A 17838-nucleotide genomic window follows, 5' to 3' on the forward strand; every position below is an offset into this window, starting at 1 on the left:
TCGAGTATATAATTGAAGCGATCATTGACGGTGGAACAAGGAGGTGTGTTAATTACTCACTTTAATTCAAAAATTCTTTAAATTTGGTTATTATCTGTAACTTTGCACCTTCTATGTGATCAATTTCAATTTGTAACTTGATTCCCGGTTGTTAATTAGGTTTTGCAATTTCACTCTGTTTAAGCGTTGATAACAAATACTCCTTATGATATATGAATCATGTCTCAAGCAAGATACTACTGATGTTGCTTGAAGGTAATTTTTCTAATTCCATTTATGGCACTTTTGATTATTACTAAAGCTCCTTATAAAAGGAACACATCAAGAAAAGGATTTTAAATCATGGAATTAGCAAAATAGATACTCGAATGATGAATGACTGATGTAACAATAATGTAAACGCATATAATAAACCATTAATAATCAGTAACAATTTTTGCAAAGGCCACATTCTAATACCATACTAATAACGTAATAGTAGAGTATTAGGATTATACTAACATTTGTAGTTTAAGACTAGTCTAACTCTTATCTTAACAGTAGCCAACATCCATCTGATTGTCTCTTGCCAGCTCCATATTTTCATTCAGTTTATTGTTTGCTCTTGTATTAGCTACTCTGGGTTAACATGGGTATGCCAATCGGTTTTGAATTGTGTTATAAAACCATGAAACTATAAGATTGTCAGGACATTGTTTCCGGTATGTGTATAAAAGCTTGAGTTGTATTGATTGAGCAATGCTCATATTTATAGTACAAGAGTTGACGCAAGACAATCCTAAAACAATTAGGTATTGAACTCTAATGAATCCTATATAATAATACTACTGCCTACGTAACTTTAATCTAGGCTAACTAAACCACTAAGACTTAGGAATAGTAATATTAGTTAACCTCTAACTCTAAAACTTGTTCAGTTGCATTGGAATTATAATTATACCATAATTCTGCAACAGTATCTCTTAGGTAAGTGAATTTATGCTTGAGATAAAGTCCCAAATTCAGGAAAAAAAATCTGGTGTTTGACTATATGTGTGACAGTACCTATTTCAGGAAAGATAGGATGCAAACCCCTTATCTGAACTATCCCACCAATACAAACTCTCAATTACTTTGCCATATAGTAAACAAAGAAATTGGAATTCTAATTTAGAGTTGACCTTGAATGAGCCAACAAAACATATACATATACAAGTATACTACACCACCAAGGTCATTAACTTCTCTTTCCAGGTTGGTAGAAAAATAAATTTAGACACCTGATACATGTATATATTCTGCCAATACTTCACAGAATTCTCACATTCATAACCCCAGATAATTCTTCAATCTTACAGGATGGTGTGATTTATTTGATTAGCACCCATCTCTTAATGGAAGCAAACATTGGAAATTATATGCAAAAACTGCTCATGCTCCATAAAATAATTTGGGGTTGCCTAAGAAACTAGAAACAGTGGCAATTATCTTTTTGTTTGCTATACTGATACATGATTTTCAATTTTTTTTTTTTTTGCAGAATGGATAATGATGGTAGAGTTTAAATAAATAAATCATACTCTATACCTGTACCTTCAACTTCATAGACGAATCAGGCTCCACAACGATATCACTACTAACAGCAACATTAATCGCTAACGGTTGGTCGCTACTCATCTTGCGTCGCGGAACAAACTCCTAATAAGAGGTCAAATTGTCATCATTTATGCTTCGAGATTAATATTAAAATTACATGAAATTAGAATATTAAACAAATTACCTCGTCCCCTATAATCAATTTTCTAGGCCATTGGACGAAACTTTTTACGGCTCCCCCAACATCCTTCATCTCTAAGTTGGGTACAGGTAGAGGTGCAGTTTCATAGCCAGGAACACATGAGTTCACACTAACTTTCAAATAACCAGGCTTCATTGCAGAATGGTGTACTACATCTTCAGCATTGAACGGATATGCTACACCCCTAGCCACGACTACTAATTGTTGGGAATCATCAAGTTGGCACAGACGACATGCTAAAGGACTCTAAAACATTATTCGACACCCAGCATTAGTAAAGTACTAAAGTACAGTAAAATACTATAGTGAATTTACGAATAATTTAATATACATATAATATATACTTTGTCCTTGACTAATGTCACTTTAACCAATTAGAAAAATATCATTTACAGCAATGACAACAGAAAAGGAGAAGTGCAACTTAGATCATACCTTCAACTCCGCAAATGGGTCAGAATTAGGCTCTAGCTCCACAGAAGGTGAGTTGCTACGACTCCGTGTAGTGGTTGTAGTGGTTGTGGTCTTTCCAATCTCCATCCCAACCGGCAATTTTAGACCTAATTTTGTCACCAAGTTAATGAATTTTTCCTCAACTACGGCCTCCATTTTCTTTTCCATCATAGCTATAGTTTCCTTTCGCACTTGCTCTATTCTAGCCTCAAAATCGCCTTCAATCTTTTTTAGTCCGGCTTGTGAGAAATGATCATATTCTCCATTATTTCGAACCGGTTTCCCCCAATATGCTTGATGGCCGATTGTTCCTCCAACTGTAACCACACGTCCACGACGGTCTTTCTTTCCAAGGGAACGGGATAAGACATCATCTTGCCTATGTGGAGTCCAAATTCCTTGCTCGACTTCCTGAACCTCCTTGTCCTATTGACAAACACATGCATTTATTAAAGAATTACAAAAACACATTTTTTAGCAAGAAATAAATATATTAATCGACGAACAAAAGTGTATGTACAAAGGAAAAACTACCACAACTTACTATTTTTTCACCAACCAGGCGTGCTTCATCTTTAGGGAAAACATATTCTCCTTTTTCGTTTTTCTTTTGCCGGCCAAAAATCCAATTTAGATGTCGTTTTCTCATGGTTGAATCTGTACTTCCGACTGAAGGGTATCTTCCTTCAACCTCCCATTCAGTTTCCTTCTGTGAATAGCTTTTTTGCCCCATAAAATGAGGATGCAGATTGTGCGACTGACTCTTCCGTGCCTTCTCGCTTATTTCCTATTAGAAAAGAAGAAATTAGTGTGGCAGATTGTATATAAGTGTAGATGATTGAACATGATGAAGATTAGTGGGCAAGGTTGTTGGTGCATCTAATTACCGAATGCATAACAGTGTAATCATAATATATCATGCATTGAATTGTGTTTTACCTTAAATGTATCGGTGGTCTTAGCTGCAACAAATTGCTGCCATATTTCTTCAGTGATGGCTTCATATACAAGGTAAGGTGGTTTGGCATTAGGCGAGATTTTTCTTGTCTTTGTGATATGTCCACTTACCAACTTAGCTTTCCAATCCCTAAACCGGTCACTCAAGTGTGCCATTACATACTTTTTCTTCAGTGGATTGTTGTCAATATGATACATAGTCTACATGGTAAAACAATAATAATTAGACAATCATTAGTAGAAAACTTTCCACTAGTCATGTAATTGGATGATGCATATAATGTAACAGTTGATCTATTCTTACCTTAATGTAATCCCAAAGGGTGTCTTGAAGACCTTGAGGTACCTCTTCCCATTTGTTTGTCAAAATACTGACCTTAGTATGCACTGTCTTCCCAATTTGTTGCCTATAGTCCTTCAACCAATGACCAGTTGGTCGATTAAATGAATCCCATTCTAGGAATTTTGGCACATTAGGGGACTTTAACCCTTTTACTTCACCTCGATACCTTTTAGTGCCTTTTTGAGAAATATCATGCTCCGTCTCAGTTGGATGCTCATAACACAAGGGATCATTGTCCCTAGACATCCCATCATTATACAAGTCTTCTATATCCTCCATGCATAAAGACCTGCATTATTAAAAGAAAAAATAAATCATTAGAACAATACCCGACTTTTTAGGAGTTATCCTCCATGCATAAAGCTATGTTGATTTTGATGGTGAACTCTCTGGTTTCTTTGGGCGAGTCTACAGTTCAATTACTCTAGGAATTGATAAATATCTTATGAAGGGAAAATATTCAGTAGTTATCATACATCCCAATGAATAGATCAAATGTTAACAGTCAAAGGGGTTTCTATCTATGTGAAAGCTGCTCACACAAAAACTGTTCTTCCTTCCATATTAACTGAAATAATTTCTTGTGTGTTTTCTTCTTTGAAAAAGGTTTCTAACTTTTCTGTCGATTCAGTTAAAAACAAGTATTGCTCATCCTTTTAGACCTGATTGGAAACCACCTTTTTTATCATAAAATAAACAGGGAACAAGAGGAAACAAAAAAGAGGAAGAACTCCACATTGATATGTCCTGCTTATTGTGGAAACCTGGTGTTTTAAACTTTGTTATTCCAGACTTTTCACAGTAGCCTGATTGGAAGTAGTACTTTGTTTAGGTCTATTGTTTTTAGAGTAGCCTGCAGATGTACTGAGTAAATGAAGCAGTTGTTAATTTTGTAAATTAGTTGCTGCACATGAAGAGTTGATGATAACCACCGCCATTTTTAACAACATCCCACGTTGGAATCATGTCTCCACATAGTTTGGCATCAACTAGATCACAAAAACGAGCTATATCCAATATAGTTAAGGAATAATGCAACTGACCATTTGATATGGAATAATGCAACTGACCATTTGATATGGACTTCAGAAATTGACAATTGATTAATTGAATTATTCAAAACCAAACTATAGAAAAACCTTAGGATCTGACCATTTGGATGTTATATTTTACATTTATTTCCGTTTTTGTTATATTAAGGAATAATGCAACTGACCATTTGATATGGACTTCAGAAATTGACAATTGATTAATTGAATTATTCAAAACCAAAATATAGAAAAACCTTAGGATCTGAATCAATGTTTATTGAAATGTCCTAACATAATTGATCTATCATACATCTACATGAAAGAATCCAAATATTCAATGAAATTATTTCCTGGGAAGATGTCACTTTAACCAAAGACCATTTAATAGGATCTTATATGGTCAAGTCCATATCAAATGGTCAGTTGCATTATTCAATATAACAAAAACGTATTTCTAGTTCATACTAAGTTCATCTACATGAAAGAATCCAAATATTCAATGGTGAGCCTATGCCCTAGATTTCTTGTAAGAGTTCTTTTATGCAAAATATAACAAAAACGTATTTCTAGTTCATACTAAGTTCATTGACCACAAGTAAAAAAAATCCTTCTTTGCATCAGATAATTGATAATAATAAATAATACAATTTTTCTTGTAAGGGTTAGGGAAAGTCAGATTCCAATGGAGATTAAAGTAAAGATCCAAGTCACATTAAGCAGAAGTGAAAACATTACTAAAGACACTCAAATGATACGGAATCAAAGACACATCTTAAAAGCAATTTAAAAAAAAATCATAGATGTCATCCAAAATAATACTAAAAAATCAAAGACCATACATAATAGTAAACATGTAATTCAAAATCATTTGGATTTTTCAACCCATAAGCCTTCACAATGATCAGAACGCATATAATTTGCATCAAATGCATCTTCCCCGTTTGACTTAGGTAAGCCATTTGATAACGGCGGGTCCTCATCAAATTGATCATACTCTTCTTCGTCCTCCACATCACCAATACCAAGAATTCTTCTCTTTCCTTGAACAACAATAGACTTTTTTTTATCTTTGGGGTCAACAATGTAAAATACTTGCTTAACTTGTGATGCCATGATGAAAGGCTCATTTTGATGACCCAAACGCTTAAAATCAACTTGTGTATATCCATCCTCAACTCTTCGCACACCACGCCCATTGTCAACCCACTTGCATCGAAATAGAGGGATTCTAAATTTGGTGTAGTCAAGCTCCCAAATATCTTCAATCACCCCGTAGTATGGCATAGTTACTTCTAGAGGGCTAGTATCTTTAGCATTAGCGTACTCTGTTGATGATGCAACCACACTTACACCACTATTTTGATTAACAGACTTGGCATCTTGGCGCTCCGTATAGAATGTATACCCATTGATATCATAACCTTCATATGAGTCAACTAGAAGCTCAGGACCATATGCAAGCCACTTAATCATTTCACAAACTACTTTTGGAGTTTTAGTGCGTTGAGACATAACCTTGACTTGGAACCATGCTATAAAAGTGTCATTGTGCTCCTTAGCTAACCACTGATCATCTTTCAAAGGATTCTTCTCCTTCAAATAAGCCATGTGATCATCTATATAGGGTTGAACCTTAGAAAGATGTTGTAGTACGTACAAATGAGCCTTAGCCTTCATCTTACGATCCACCACGATCCTTTTATGGCCAATTATACCATGACCTTCTAGCCTCTCTTCGTGGCGAGACTTCGAAAGTCCAACCGGTTCTAGCCCTGCTAGGTATTGAGCAACAAACCCCATAATCTCTTCAGCAATTGTGCCTTCAATAATACTACCTTCGGGATAGTATCGATTCCGGACTTTATCTTGTAAAGTGCCCAAATGTCTCTCAAACGGATACATGTTCCTCGCCCACACTGGACCACAAATCTTGATTTCTCGAACGAGATGCACGACCACATGTACCATGATATCAAAGAATGAAGGTGGAAAATACATTTCAAACTGACACAATGTGACGATAACTTCTGATTGCAGATCATCCAAAGTCGAAGGATCAATCTCCTTACTACATATAGCATTGAAAAAGAAACAAAGCCTCGTAATGGCATTCCTCACGTGCTTTGGCAATATCCCTCGGATCGCAATTGGAAGAAATTGTTGCATCATAACGTGGCAATCATGAGACTTCATACCCACCATTTTCAATTCGTTCTTGGACACGAGTCTTTTTATGTTGGACGAGTATCCAGATGGAACCTTTATGCCACGCAAACACTCAAAAAAACTTATTTTCTCATTCTTAGACATAGTGTAGCATGCTGGAGGAAGATATTTTCCTTTTTCCTTATCTTCAGGCGCCAGCTCTGGACGGATCTTCAATTTTTGCATGTCTTTCCTAACATTTTCACCATCCTTTGTCTTTCCCGTTATATTAAGCAATGTCCCAATAATACTTTCAAAAACATTTTTTTCAACGTGCATAAAATCGAGACAGTGCCTGACCTCTAAATGCCTCCAATACGGGAGATCCCAAAACGGGGACTTCTTCTTATAAAGGGCTCCTTTTACAGCCTTGTAAGGCTTTCCATAGACTGTGTTGATATCTTTGACCCGCTCGTACACCTCGCTTCCAGTAAGAGGAGGACGGGCAACTCGAACCTTTGTTTTCCCATTGAACGGTTTTTTCTTCTTTCGATAAGGGTGATCAAGAGGTAACAACCTACGAGTATGCCAGTATATGTTCTTCTTACAATGTTCTAAGTACTCTCCCACCATATCATCTTCACAAATCGGACATGCTTTTGCTCCCTTGTTAATATAACCCGATAAGTTTCCGTATGCCGGAAAGTCATTCACAGTACAAAATATCATAGCACGCAAAGCAAAGTTTGTTTCAGTGTAAGAGTCAAACACGGGAACACCTTCATTCCATAGCACTTTCAAATCATCAATAAGTGGTGCTAAGTAAACATCAATATCATTTCCCGGCTGTTTTGGCCCTGATATCAAAAGGGACAACATGATGTATTTTCGCTTCATACAAAGCCAAGGAGGGAGGTTATATATGGATAAAAGAACCGGCCAAGTGCTGTGTTGAGTACTAAGTGTGCCAAAAGGGTTCATTCCATCCGTGCAAAGACCGAGCCTTAAATTTCTCATTTCCTTACCGAAATCATTGAACTTCTCATCAAAATTCTTCCATTGTGGAGAATCGGCGGGATGTCTAAGATATTCATCTTTCTTTCTCCCTTCTTCGTGCCACCTTAAATTCTTTGCTTCCTTCTTATTCGCAAACAAACGTTTAAATCTTGGTATTATCGGAAGATACCACAACACCTTTGCCGGAGGTCCTTTCTCATCTGGTGTACCATCCACTTTCTTCCGCTTGTAGCGCGATAACCCACATCTTGGACACTTGTGGAGATCTTGATACTCTTTCCGATACAATATACAATCATTCGGACATGCATGTATCTTTTGGTACTCAATACCCATAGGACAAAGCATCTTTTTTGCTCGATAGTTAGATATCGGAATTTCATTCCCTTCCGGAAACATATCTTTCAAATCTTCCAATAGAGAAGTGAAACTCTGATCACACCAGTTGTATTTTGCTTTCTTATTATACAGCTTCAACATAGCAGATAAGATGCTGTACTTAGAGCAACCAGGATACAATGGCTTACTCGCGGCACTCGATAAAGTCTCATACATACTAGGTTGATCATTGAGATAGTCTTCTACATCCTGCATCATCTCATTTATCTCATCATCCTCAACGTAGTCCAGCTCATCATTATCCATATCATCGCTACCATTATCGTCATCATGGATATCATTATCACCTCCGAAGTTGCTTCCTGAGTGCCCATAGTTAATATTGCACTCCCCATGGTTAACACTCTCACCATGCCATATCCACCTTGTATAGTTCAACCTAAAGCCACGACGAACTAAATGTTCCCTAATCTGATCAACATTACGAAACCTCCTAGAACAATCACAATTAGAACAAGGGCAAAGTATTGACTCGTCACCATTCTTCAACTGATACGCAACTGCACATGCGATGAACTCCTCAACCCCTAGAATGTATTGACTCGTAGTTCTTGAACCGTACATCCAATTGCGATCCATTTCTAACAACTAGAGGCAAACACAACAACCATATTAAACAGGCCCGACTATTAAGAGGCCTATCCGGAGAGGCCTATCCGGACCTACATCACAGGGCCCAATTATTTGGGCCCTAATTGGGCCCTAAAAAAATTTGTTGCAGTTTAATACAAAGGAAACGATTCTATTTCCTGAGTAATTACTCGTCCCTTGTGAAAAGACTACCCCATTACCAAAAATTTCAAGTTCTCAGTTTCTCACCGATTAATTGCTTAGTTATCTCTTCCATAAAAATCCTCTAGTCCATCAATTATGTTCATAATTTGACTAGAACTTGCATTTGCTAAACTAGCTTCACAAATACAAACTCAAAACTGATTCTAATCATGTAGGACTATTTATAGTTTCATAGTTGATGCAACAAGGAATAAAAGGGAATTTGTTCAAACAAGTTACATATATAGACAAAGACAATTAGACAACTACTAGTATTAGTTTGAAATTTTTGACATCTTATAGTAGGTGGTCCAAAAAACCTCCTTGTGCACTCGTACTTAATCAAATTCAACATAGGAGCTAAATAAGCCTTACTTTGCAACAAAACACGGGGGGGGGGGGGGATTTGAAATAATTGAAAATGGACATAAAATGAAGAATTTGAATTAATTGACCAATGGAACACCAATTTATAGTGTTGAAAGTGATTAAATATAGAAATTAACCATTTTTCAATTTCGACAAGCCAATCATTGAAATATATTCAAGTTCACTAACAACAAGAAATCAAAACTATAGGTCTGAAACTCGATGATAATCCAACAAAATTACATACAAATATATACCCATGCAAAAAAAAATGGCATTAAAGAAAGAGATCAAAGAAAATAAAAATGTTACCTTAATCAACAAAGAATATCTATCTGCTACTACTAGTCACCAACACCTAAAACAAGAAGAAGAAAAAAACAACAAAAAGAACCCATTAATTAATATTCAAAATTTGAAAAAATAAACAAAAACGACATGAAATTAAAATCTTTAAAGGGTGCCCATACACGGGACGAAGTTAATTTTTTGTTGAAACATTAATTAAATGGTTTGGGCAAGTGGTTAAGATAAGGACAAATTATTTTTACCACCTTTTTTTCACCAAGTTAATTTGTAGTTTAGTTCAAAATTTGGTTCGAAAATGTGGAATTTTACCCTAAATATGACATAGAATGACCCAATTAGCCTTAAATATGGAATAATTGATTAGAACGAGTCTTAGAAAGTTATAACTATGCATATGAGACATGTAATAAGTTTGAAAACAATCCTTAGGTTGTTTAGTTCAAATTTGGGTTCGAAAACGCCATTTTAGCCTAAATATGACCAAGAATGATCCAATTGGCCTTAAATGGGGAATAATAGATTAGTACGAGTCTTAGAAAGTTATAACTATGCATATTAAACGTGTAATAAGTTTGAAAACATTTCTTAGGTTCTTTATTTCAAAGTTGGGTTCGAAATTTGCCTAAATATGACCTAGAACGACCCTATTACCCTTAAATGTAGAATAATAGATTGGAAAGAGTCTTAGAAAGTTATAACTATGCATGTTAAACGTGTAATAAGTTTGAAAACATTCCTAAGGTTCTTTAGTTCAAAGTTAGGTTCGAAAATGTCATTTTTGCCTAAATATGTACTAGAACGACTCAATTAGCCTTAAATGTGGAATAATAGATTGGAAAGAGTCCTATAAAGTTATAAATATGCATATTAAACGTATAATAAGTTTGAAAACATTCCTTAGGTTGTTTAGTTAAAAGTTGGGTTCGAAAATGTCAATTTTGCCTAAATATGACCTAGAACGACCCTATTAGCCTTAAATGTGGAATAATAGATTGGAAAGAGCCTTAGAAAGTTATAACTATGCATATTAAACGTGTAATAAGTTTGAAAACATTCCTTAGGTTCTTTATTTCAAAGTTGGGTCGAAAACGCCATTTTAGCCTAAATATGTACTAGAACGACCCAATTAGCCTTAAATGTGGAATAATAGATTATTACGAGTCTTAGAAAGTTATAATTATGCATATTAAAAGTGTAATAAGTTTGAAAACATTCCTTAGGTTCTTTAGTACAAAGTTGGGTCGAAAACGCCATTTTAGCCTTAGAGGGGGAATTCTTAGAGAATGTGCTGAGAATTACAACCAAGATGCTCAACTGTTTAATTCTAAGCTATCTGATGAACTTGATTCTTTTCACTCAAAAGCTTCCAAACCCAAAATTTTTTTATACTGACATCTACACCCCTTTGTTTGATATGTACTGTATCATTTATGTTCCTTCAATAAGAGAATGAAATTAGTAGTTTCTGTAAGTCTGTAACTACGTACCATGAATGCAAGAGTTGAATATTAATCTATTGTTGATCATAACTGTGCAGATCAGTGCACGGAACTGATCAGTTCTGATCAGAACTGTGCACTGATCTGCACAGAACTGATCTGAGCTGTGCAAATCAGTGCACAGTTCTGATCGAAGCGCAGAGTTTTAAAGGAGAAAGATAGTTTTGGGGTAAGGGATGGAAAAGGACTCTGTAATGGAAAATTAAAGGAGAAATTTTTGGATTTTTAGTGCTGAAGGAGAAAGTTTTAGGAGGAGAAAGATTGGATTTTTCAGAAAATTAAAGGATTCATGTTTCTATTGCTGAAAATTCAGACACTTCTATAATATCTTTTGCAGAAAATTAAAGGATTCATGTTTTTATTGCTGAAAATTCATCTTCGCATATGTGTTTTGCCACAATCACAAACTCCAACACCCCAATATATGCAAACCGCCTTTTCTTGGATTCACATGCATCTTCTTTTGCAGAAACATGTGAAATACCCACTCTTAACAATTGCCAATTCTCATTCAAGATTATACTTTCACCTTAGACTTAGCTAATTGCCAAGAGTTTAAGTAGTTTGACAATTTACCATTTTTATATTCAGGAATACAAACAGACTGGATAATATCATAACACATTTGTTTCGTACTTTTTACACGACTTATTTTCACTAAACTTGACTTATTTTGGATACTCTGACCTATCTTATTTTGGATACTCCGGCCTAGCGACCAACCATTAACTAACTGATAATTATATTGACACTCCAAACTCTACAATAAAGTCTAAATAATACAAAATATAACTAAAGTTTTTTTTTTGACAAAAAATATAACTATAGTTGAGTGCCACAATTCTCTTTAACCTATAACAACATGCTCCTTTGATAATCCAACTAACAAATATATGTTGTTGCTTTCACACATCTATTCTAACTTTCTAAGGCTAAGCTTGATTTAATACAAGCAATCATTCATACTCTTCACCATGAACTACAAGAAGGATATTAAACTACATTTATCAACTACCCTACTACTCCAACAGACCATACCAGCGACAACCAAACAGAACCAACACACCATCAGAAAGAATCCAGCAACCAGAAACCACCAACAACCAAACACTCAAAACGGAGTATAACAAATAATTCCAAATTAAATCGCAATAATTTCTAGTTAGGAATTGAGAGACATGAAGTTACTTAGAGCATTCAAGGTACATCAAATCACCAAGTCCTTTGAGAACAGAATAATGTTCCAATTTCAATGGACAAAAGGGGGAAACTGTTATGCGTGCTAACCTCTAGAATCTCCTTCGCTATGTCTGACTTGTTCACTTTGTCCAGGACAGGAACTTCTCGGCTAAAACTTCAACTTCTGAACCAACTTCAAAGGATAGCAGGAGCGCCCTTCTTTATCTGCGATATGAGTTTCAACAAATTATTAGTTTCCATCCTCTTTAAGCAATCAATCTAAAACAATTAAACCAAATTAAAATTCTAATTATTTTATACAAGTATAATCAGTTATGGTAAAGAAAAGCAGTAGTCATTTGCAATGAATACCTCACAACACCACCAACGCCATTGAAACAGACATTTGGTGGGCAAGAAACGCGAAAACCCCCCCTCAACTCCGACTAATTACATCATAAATAATAGGAAATTAAACCGGTAGTGCAACTAACCTTTCAATTCCGATGAATCTTCGAATGAATCTTCCAATTCCAATGAACTCGAGTGCAGAACCGATCGATGAAAGTAACAGCTTACTAACAGCAACAATGGTGGGTGGTATATTTTGGTTGTTTTTTCTAATTTACTTTTTATGATTGAATTTTCTTGCGCATATGTATGATGTTCCATAGTGAATCACGTCGCCCTGTGACCGGAGAAGTGCGCCGTAGAGACCGGAGAAGTGCGCCGTGGAGACCGGAGAAGTGGAGAGAAGTGGGAGTTAGTAATGGAGGTTGCTCGTGGTTCTGTACTTTTGGGGAAGGAGGGGTAGAGGTCAGTCGTGGGTTAAGGTATACTGGTATAGTAATTAGTAATTACAGCTTGGAATGGGCCATCAAATGAATTGAACTTTCGCGTGGCCGATTCAATTGGGCCTGCGCAGCTTGCTTACATAAAATCCAAGAATTTTATTGCACCGTTTATAAATAGGCCCGAAGCGTTTTCTTTTTGGCGGAAATATTAAATATTTTGGCGGATTTATTTCATGCTTAAATGCTTCGAACTCTATTAAGTCCGATGCAATATACTTGACAGAATCTCAAAATCTATCAAATGCTTCAATCCCAAAAATAGTACCGAAGCAAATGTAACTTAATGCTTCGAGCATGTTTAGGTTCAATGCATTTAAGGTGAAGCAACATGCATTTTTTGTACTAGTGTGTATATGAATCAGAGATTTAAAAACATATTTACACAGATGGTGGTTTTCCTTCAACTAAATATGATTACAGTAGTAAATATGTACAAATTAATGTGAACTATTACCCGACCGAACCGACCGGAAAAAACCCGATATCCGAAAAAGCGGGTACCGATAGTTATGGATACGGGTTAGGGTCGGCGTTCTTGCAACCCGAAACTAACGGATACCCGAAATAAATTACTAACGGGTAACCGAACCCGCATTTGCACACCCCTATTTACGTGGCACATATACGTTCTTATAAACGCCTTTTAATATATTAGTATAGATTCTCTCTAAAATTACAAGCTAAATAAAATTAGAAATTAAAAAGATAAATTAAATAATCACTATACAACCGCCCGTTCTTTGAACGAAAGAACGGGCTCAGAAGCTAGTAATAATTTAAGATATGTAACATTATGTACGTCTCATGTTTGGTGTTTTAAGAAGTGGGTGGTTACTGATTGATTAGTCGTCAACAACAAACGATATTGACCTGTTTGGTTAGGAGTTGTTAGCTGTTAGCTGATAGCTGGTTTGACTAGTTGTTGGCGGTTAGCTGTTTGCATTAGCTGATTTGACTAGCTGGTTGCATTAGCTGTTTGTGTAAAAAAGTTTGGTAAATTAGCTGATAGCTGTTAGCTGTTTAATATGTAAATGACCATTAACTACATTGACATACTTTTTTCTTATTAATTGTTTCTTATTAATATTAGACAAATATTTTGTTGTGTTAATTTTTTCTCTCTATATTTTTCTAATAAACATTGACTAAATAAAATAAATTTATTTTTTTAAAAATAAATTTTCTTTATTTAATTTTTTTAATAATATATATTTTTCAAATAGATAAATATTACTAATGAAATTTTAAGCATGATTGCAATATATACTTCAATTGCTTCAAAGTACTAATATAAAATCTATTACAAAACAAAAAACGAATCTAGTAAATATGGTTAAATGAAAAAGAAAGTGTGAGTAACGTTTTTAGGAGAAAAATATGTATGGTACCAAGGTTGATAGTGGTTGTAATAATAGGCAATAGTATGACAAAATTGTCATTTTCATCCACTTTCTCAAACCTCTAATTGCAAAAAACTCCTATATTGAGCTTTTTCAAAATTAGCTTTTTCACCCCAAAACTCTCTTCCAATCCTCTCCTAAGTCCTAACCAAACCTCCCAATTAGCTTTTTCTAAAGGTCAAACCTCTAATTCACCCCAAAAAGCTCTTTTCCCCTCAAACCTCTCCTAAGCAAACACCCCTTTATGTAAATCCTGTTATAAGCTATATATGTCTACAAAAATCAACATACATCTAACCATATTTTAACAAAAAAATGGGCTTAATAATAATTATTTTCTGTAGCTTAATTTGCAATTTTGTGCAATGTGTGACCCAAGACCATTAAATAAATGTGAATATGGAACGACAAGGATGTTCTAAATGAGCACCAAGATCTGTCTGCATCACTTTAATTATTGTTGGTGGTTGAGTTAATGACATCAACATCCATAAACTAATCTTCTTTTCTCAACGTAAATACATTCTAAATCTATACATTCCCCACAAAAAGAAGGTCTCATATATTCACATTGAAGTTGTTAATACATGTTACATGTACTCTCTAGCCTCTAGGTATACCCATGATGGATCCTCCACAATTCATCATGGGATGGATATATGGACATTTCAACACTTGATTTTGGACCAAAAACATGAATATTTAGATAAAACAGCCGGTTTTGACACCCACTTGTACACGTAGCATGTCTGATATGAGTTTCCAAATCCGGGTAACATAGGTTAGTACTGATTACGGGTCAATCATGTCTCTGATTATCTGTTCTGTAATGTCATCAATGATACCATTTCCAATATCAGCAACAATTTCTCTTTTCCATTCATCACTTAATAAGTCCATTGTTAGGACCTGTTTGATGTTTGTTTCATCAGCAGACAGTTTACCCCATTCTTTCAAGTTTCTGCAGATAAACTTGCCAATTTCATCAGGTCCCATTTTCAGTCCTTTTTCTCTGTGGCTGCTGCGCTTCTGTTGCTTCCCATTTTCGACTGCCTCTCTCACACAGTCGAACATCAGTTGACGACTTCTATGCAAGGCTTTCTTAGTATTCATATACTCAGCCCCTTCCTTCTTTGGCTTCTCTCTCAACTGCACTAGCAGTTCCCACAGCGAGGCCGACACAATTGCATCCTCTGACACTTTTCTCTGTAACCTTGGAATCCCCTCATGAGACTGTCTCACTGTTTGATGTTTCATCCCCACAAACATGAAATATTTACAGATATTTAAAATTTACAATTGACTTTGAACAAATATATGATTAAACACTCTACATAAATACTAACCTTTATAGACTGGGATGGACTGAAGAAGATCAAGGACAGAATCTGGGCTGTACTGCTTGTTTTCTTGGACTAATTTCCATTCATTCATCACACTATCCGGAGTTGACTGCCATGTCATAAAAATGAGCTTCCAAACTCATAACAAAAATAATAGACACTAAACAGTTATTGTACTGTAAGAATTTCTTACCTCCACACAAGTATTCTTGTGCTTGGCAGGAGTTGACATGCTGATAATCTCTCCATCTTTATCACTCTCAGACCAAGTATTATTCGACAGTGTAGTGGAATCACTAACAGCAGAACATCTCCCTGCTGATTCAACAACTTCCTCTTTTCTTCTAGACTTCCTCCTAACAAGTTTACTAACAAGAGTTTTAGCCATACTCGAGAATTGCAAGGCCCTTTTCCTTGATACAGGATTTGCTCCAATATGATAACTCCAAGACTTCTTCAACAACTGCTTCATCGGACTATCCTCGAAATTTTTGTTGATGGTACTTGAGCAACAACCACCCTGTAACTCCATGCTTTTTCTGATACCATACCCTCTTTCGAGGAGGTAGATTTCTAGCACAAACGGCTCTTGCTGCTCGTCAAGAAGCTCGCCTAGTCGCCTCAGAGAGGCTTCTTTGGTGGAGGCTAAAGCCATCAGAACAAACAAAGGTAAAATATTAAAGAATTTGTTAAGTGTTTGTGGTTGGCAGAGAATAATACATTGATTGAGGTTGCCTCTTTCACTAAGGGACTTGACACCAAGAAAAACAAAGAGAAGATTGTAAATTTGGAGAGACAATTTATAGATGGAGGTTAAGGTAGTATGCAGGTTTTATATGGAATGGACTACTTGAATTTAAATTCCTGCAACTGCAAACAAAAGCTTTTGTATAAGACCGTCTAACGGTTAGACCACTATTTTTGGTATTAACTAAACTAGTGTAAAACATAACTATAAGTAATAAAATCATAACCAATTGAATAACAAAATAGTTAAGGTATAAAGACAAATAGTTAAATTTATGAGTCTAATAGTTATTATTTTCGAACAAACTTATTGATAACTAAAACTCATAAAATCTTAACTAATAAGTTTCATTGTTTAACTAATTGATTTAGTGCTTAACTAATAGGTTCTGTTGCATAACTACTTGGTTTCGTTGCTTAACTAATTGAATTTCAAACTTAACTAATTGGTTTCAGCGGTTAACTAATTTGTTAAAGTGCATGCATAAAAGTGGTCTAACCGTTAGACCGTATTTCCTAAAAGTTTGTAAACTGCAAAAGCTTTTCTTTTGCAGCAAATAAAGTTGATCAATCCCAGCTTTTCTTTTGTTCATTCCCCTTTTTTTTGTGGGGTTCGATTAAAATAAATTAATCATCTCGTCTCTATATTCTGTCATATTATTGATTTAGTAACTTACTTTACCAAAACCGCGATTATATCAAGTGTAACTCTTATTAGATATTAAATAATGAAATAAGTTGTTAATATTTGTCTTAGACCATGAAATAAGTTAACACTTTATACGTACGGTCGTTATTGAAGGATAGGATAGTATTAAACCATGCTTTTAATATGATGAGTACAATTGAATACTTTTATCTCTTTGTTAAGTTAAGCCTCTTTCAAGTTGTGTTGTTTGGATGGTTTTCGGGGCGGATAGGATAGCAATTGGACTCTAGTTGTCATTAAATTTTTATTGATCATGACTTCTATTTTCATTTTCAGTCAACCACCCGAAAAAAAACGACAGTGCAAAATCTATTCCCTTAAATAAGAAAAGAATTAAGAGGATGGGTTAAGAAGTTAACCTAACATGATAGTAATGTCCATTTTGCTAGAAAGGTGGTTGAGGAGTCAATTACTAATCTCTAAACAGTACTGTTTCAGCGGTAAAATAACGTCCCCGTGACATGGCAAGGTGAACCATTCAAAGGGTCATGTAACAACCATCAAGACAGTAATAAAGGGTATGGGAATTGATC

General features: G+C 35.2%; 3 protein-coding genes across 3 annotated transcripts; all 3 read right to left on the reverse strand.

Annotated features, from left to right (window-relative positions):
• Positions 1 to 1738: 1738 nt before the first annotated feature.
• Positions 1739 to 12454, reverse strand: LOC130471840 (uncharacterized). Its single transcript, XM_056842166.1, has 7 exons — positions 12361 to 12454; positions 9578 to 9623; positions 3492 to 3819; positions 3170 to 3388; positions 2775 to 3017; positions 2213 to 2656; positions 1739 to 2023 (listed from the first exon to the last, which is right to left on the reverse strand). Exons 3-7 carry the CDS (start codon positions 3807 to 3809, stop codon positions 1739 to 1741), a joined length of 1509 nt encoding a protein of 502 aa, XP_056698144.1. The 5' UTR covers positions 3810 to 3819; positions 9578 to 9623; positions 12361 to 12454.
• Positions 5426 to 8701, reverse strand: LOC130471841 (uncharacterized). Its single transcript, XM_056842167.1, has one exon. The coding sequence runs from the start codon at positions 8699 to 8701 to the stop codon at positions 5426 to 5428; it is 3276 nt and encodes a 1091-aa protein (XP_056698145.1).
• A 2468-nt stretch (positions 12455 to 14922) lies between the features above and the next one.
• Positions 14923 to 16680, reverse strand: LOC110775056 (uncharacterized). The gene is made up of 3 exons (XM_021979656.2): positions 16043 to 16680; positions 15853 to 15958; positions 14923 to 15747 (listed from the first exon to the last, which is right to left on the reverse strand). Exons 1-3 carry the CDS (start codon positions 16502 to 16504, stop codon positions 15299 to 15301), a joined length of 1017 nt encoding a protein of 338 aa, XP_021835348.1. The 5' UTR covers positions 16505 to 16680; the 3' UTR covers positions 14923 to 15298.
• Between the last annotated feature and the right edge of the window lie 1158 nt (positions 16681 to 17838).

Source organism: Spinacia oleracea, chromosome 4 (genome assembly GCF_020520425.1).
Source record: "Spinacia oleracea cultivar Varoflay chromosome 4, BTI_SOV_V1, whole genome shotgun sequence".
Lineage (NCBI taxonomy): Eukaryota > Viridiplantae > Streptophyta > Magnoliopsida > Caryophyllales > Amaranthaceae > Spinacia > Spinacia oleracea.

What these genes read in the sequence shown, in the direction of transcription:
- LOC130471841 (XM_056842167.1), bottom strand. Translation starts at nt 8,701, where the DNA reads ATGGATCGCAATTGGATGTACGGTTCAAGAACTACGAGTCAATACATT.
- LOC110775056 (XM_021979656.2), bottom strand. Translation starts at nt 16,504, where the DNA reads ATGGCTTTAGCCTCCACCAAAGAAGCCTCTCTGAGGCGACTAGGCGAG. An exon ending in ACAAGAATACTTGTGTGGAG is followed by an intron (nt 15,959 to 16,042) that starts GTAAGAAATTCT and finishes ATGACATGGCAG; the next exon opens with TCAACTCCGGATAGTGTGAT. An exon ending in GTCCATCCCAGTCTATAAAG is followed by an intron (nt 15,748 to 15,852) that starts GTTAGTATTTAT and finishes AACATCAAACAG; the next exon opens with TGAGACAGTCTCATGAGGGG.
- LOC130471840 (XM_056842166.1), bottom strand. Translation starts at nt 3,809, where the DNA reads ATGGAGGATATAGAAGACTTGTATAATGATGGGATGTCTAGGGACAAT. An exon ending in CCCTTTGGGATTACATTAAG is followed by an intron (nt 3,389 to 3,491) that starts GTAAGAATAGAT and finishes TTTACCATGTAG; the next exon opens with ACTATGTATCATATTGACAA. An exon ending in GCCTGGTTGGTGAAAAAATA is followed by an intron (nt 2,657 to 2,774) that starts GTAAGTTGTGGT and finishes GTTTGTCAATAG; the next exon opens with GACAAGGAGGTTCAGGAAGT.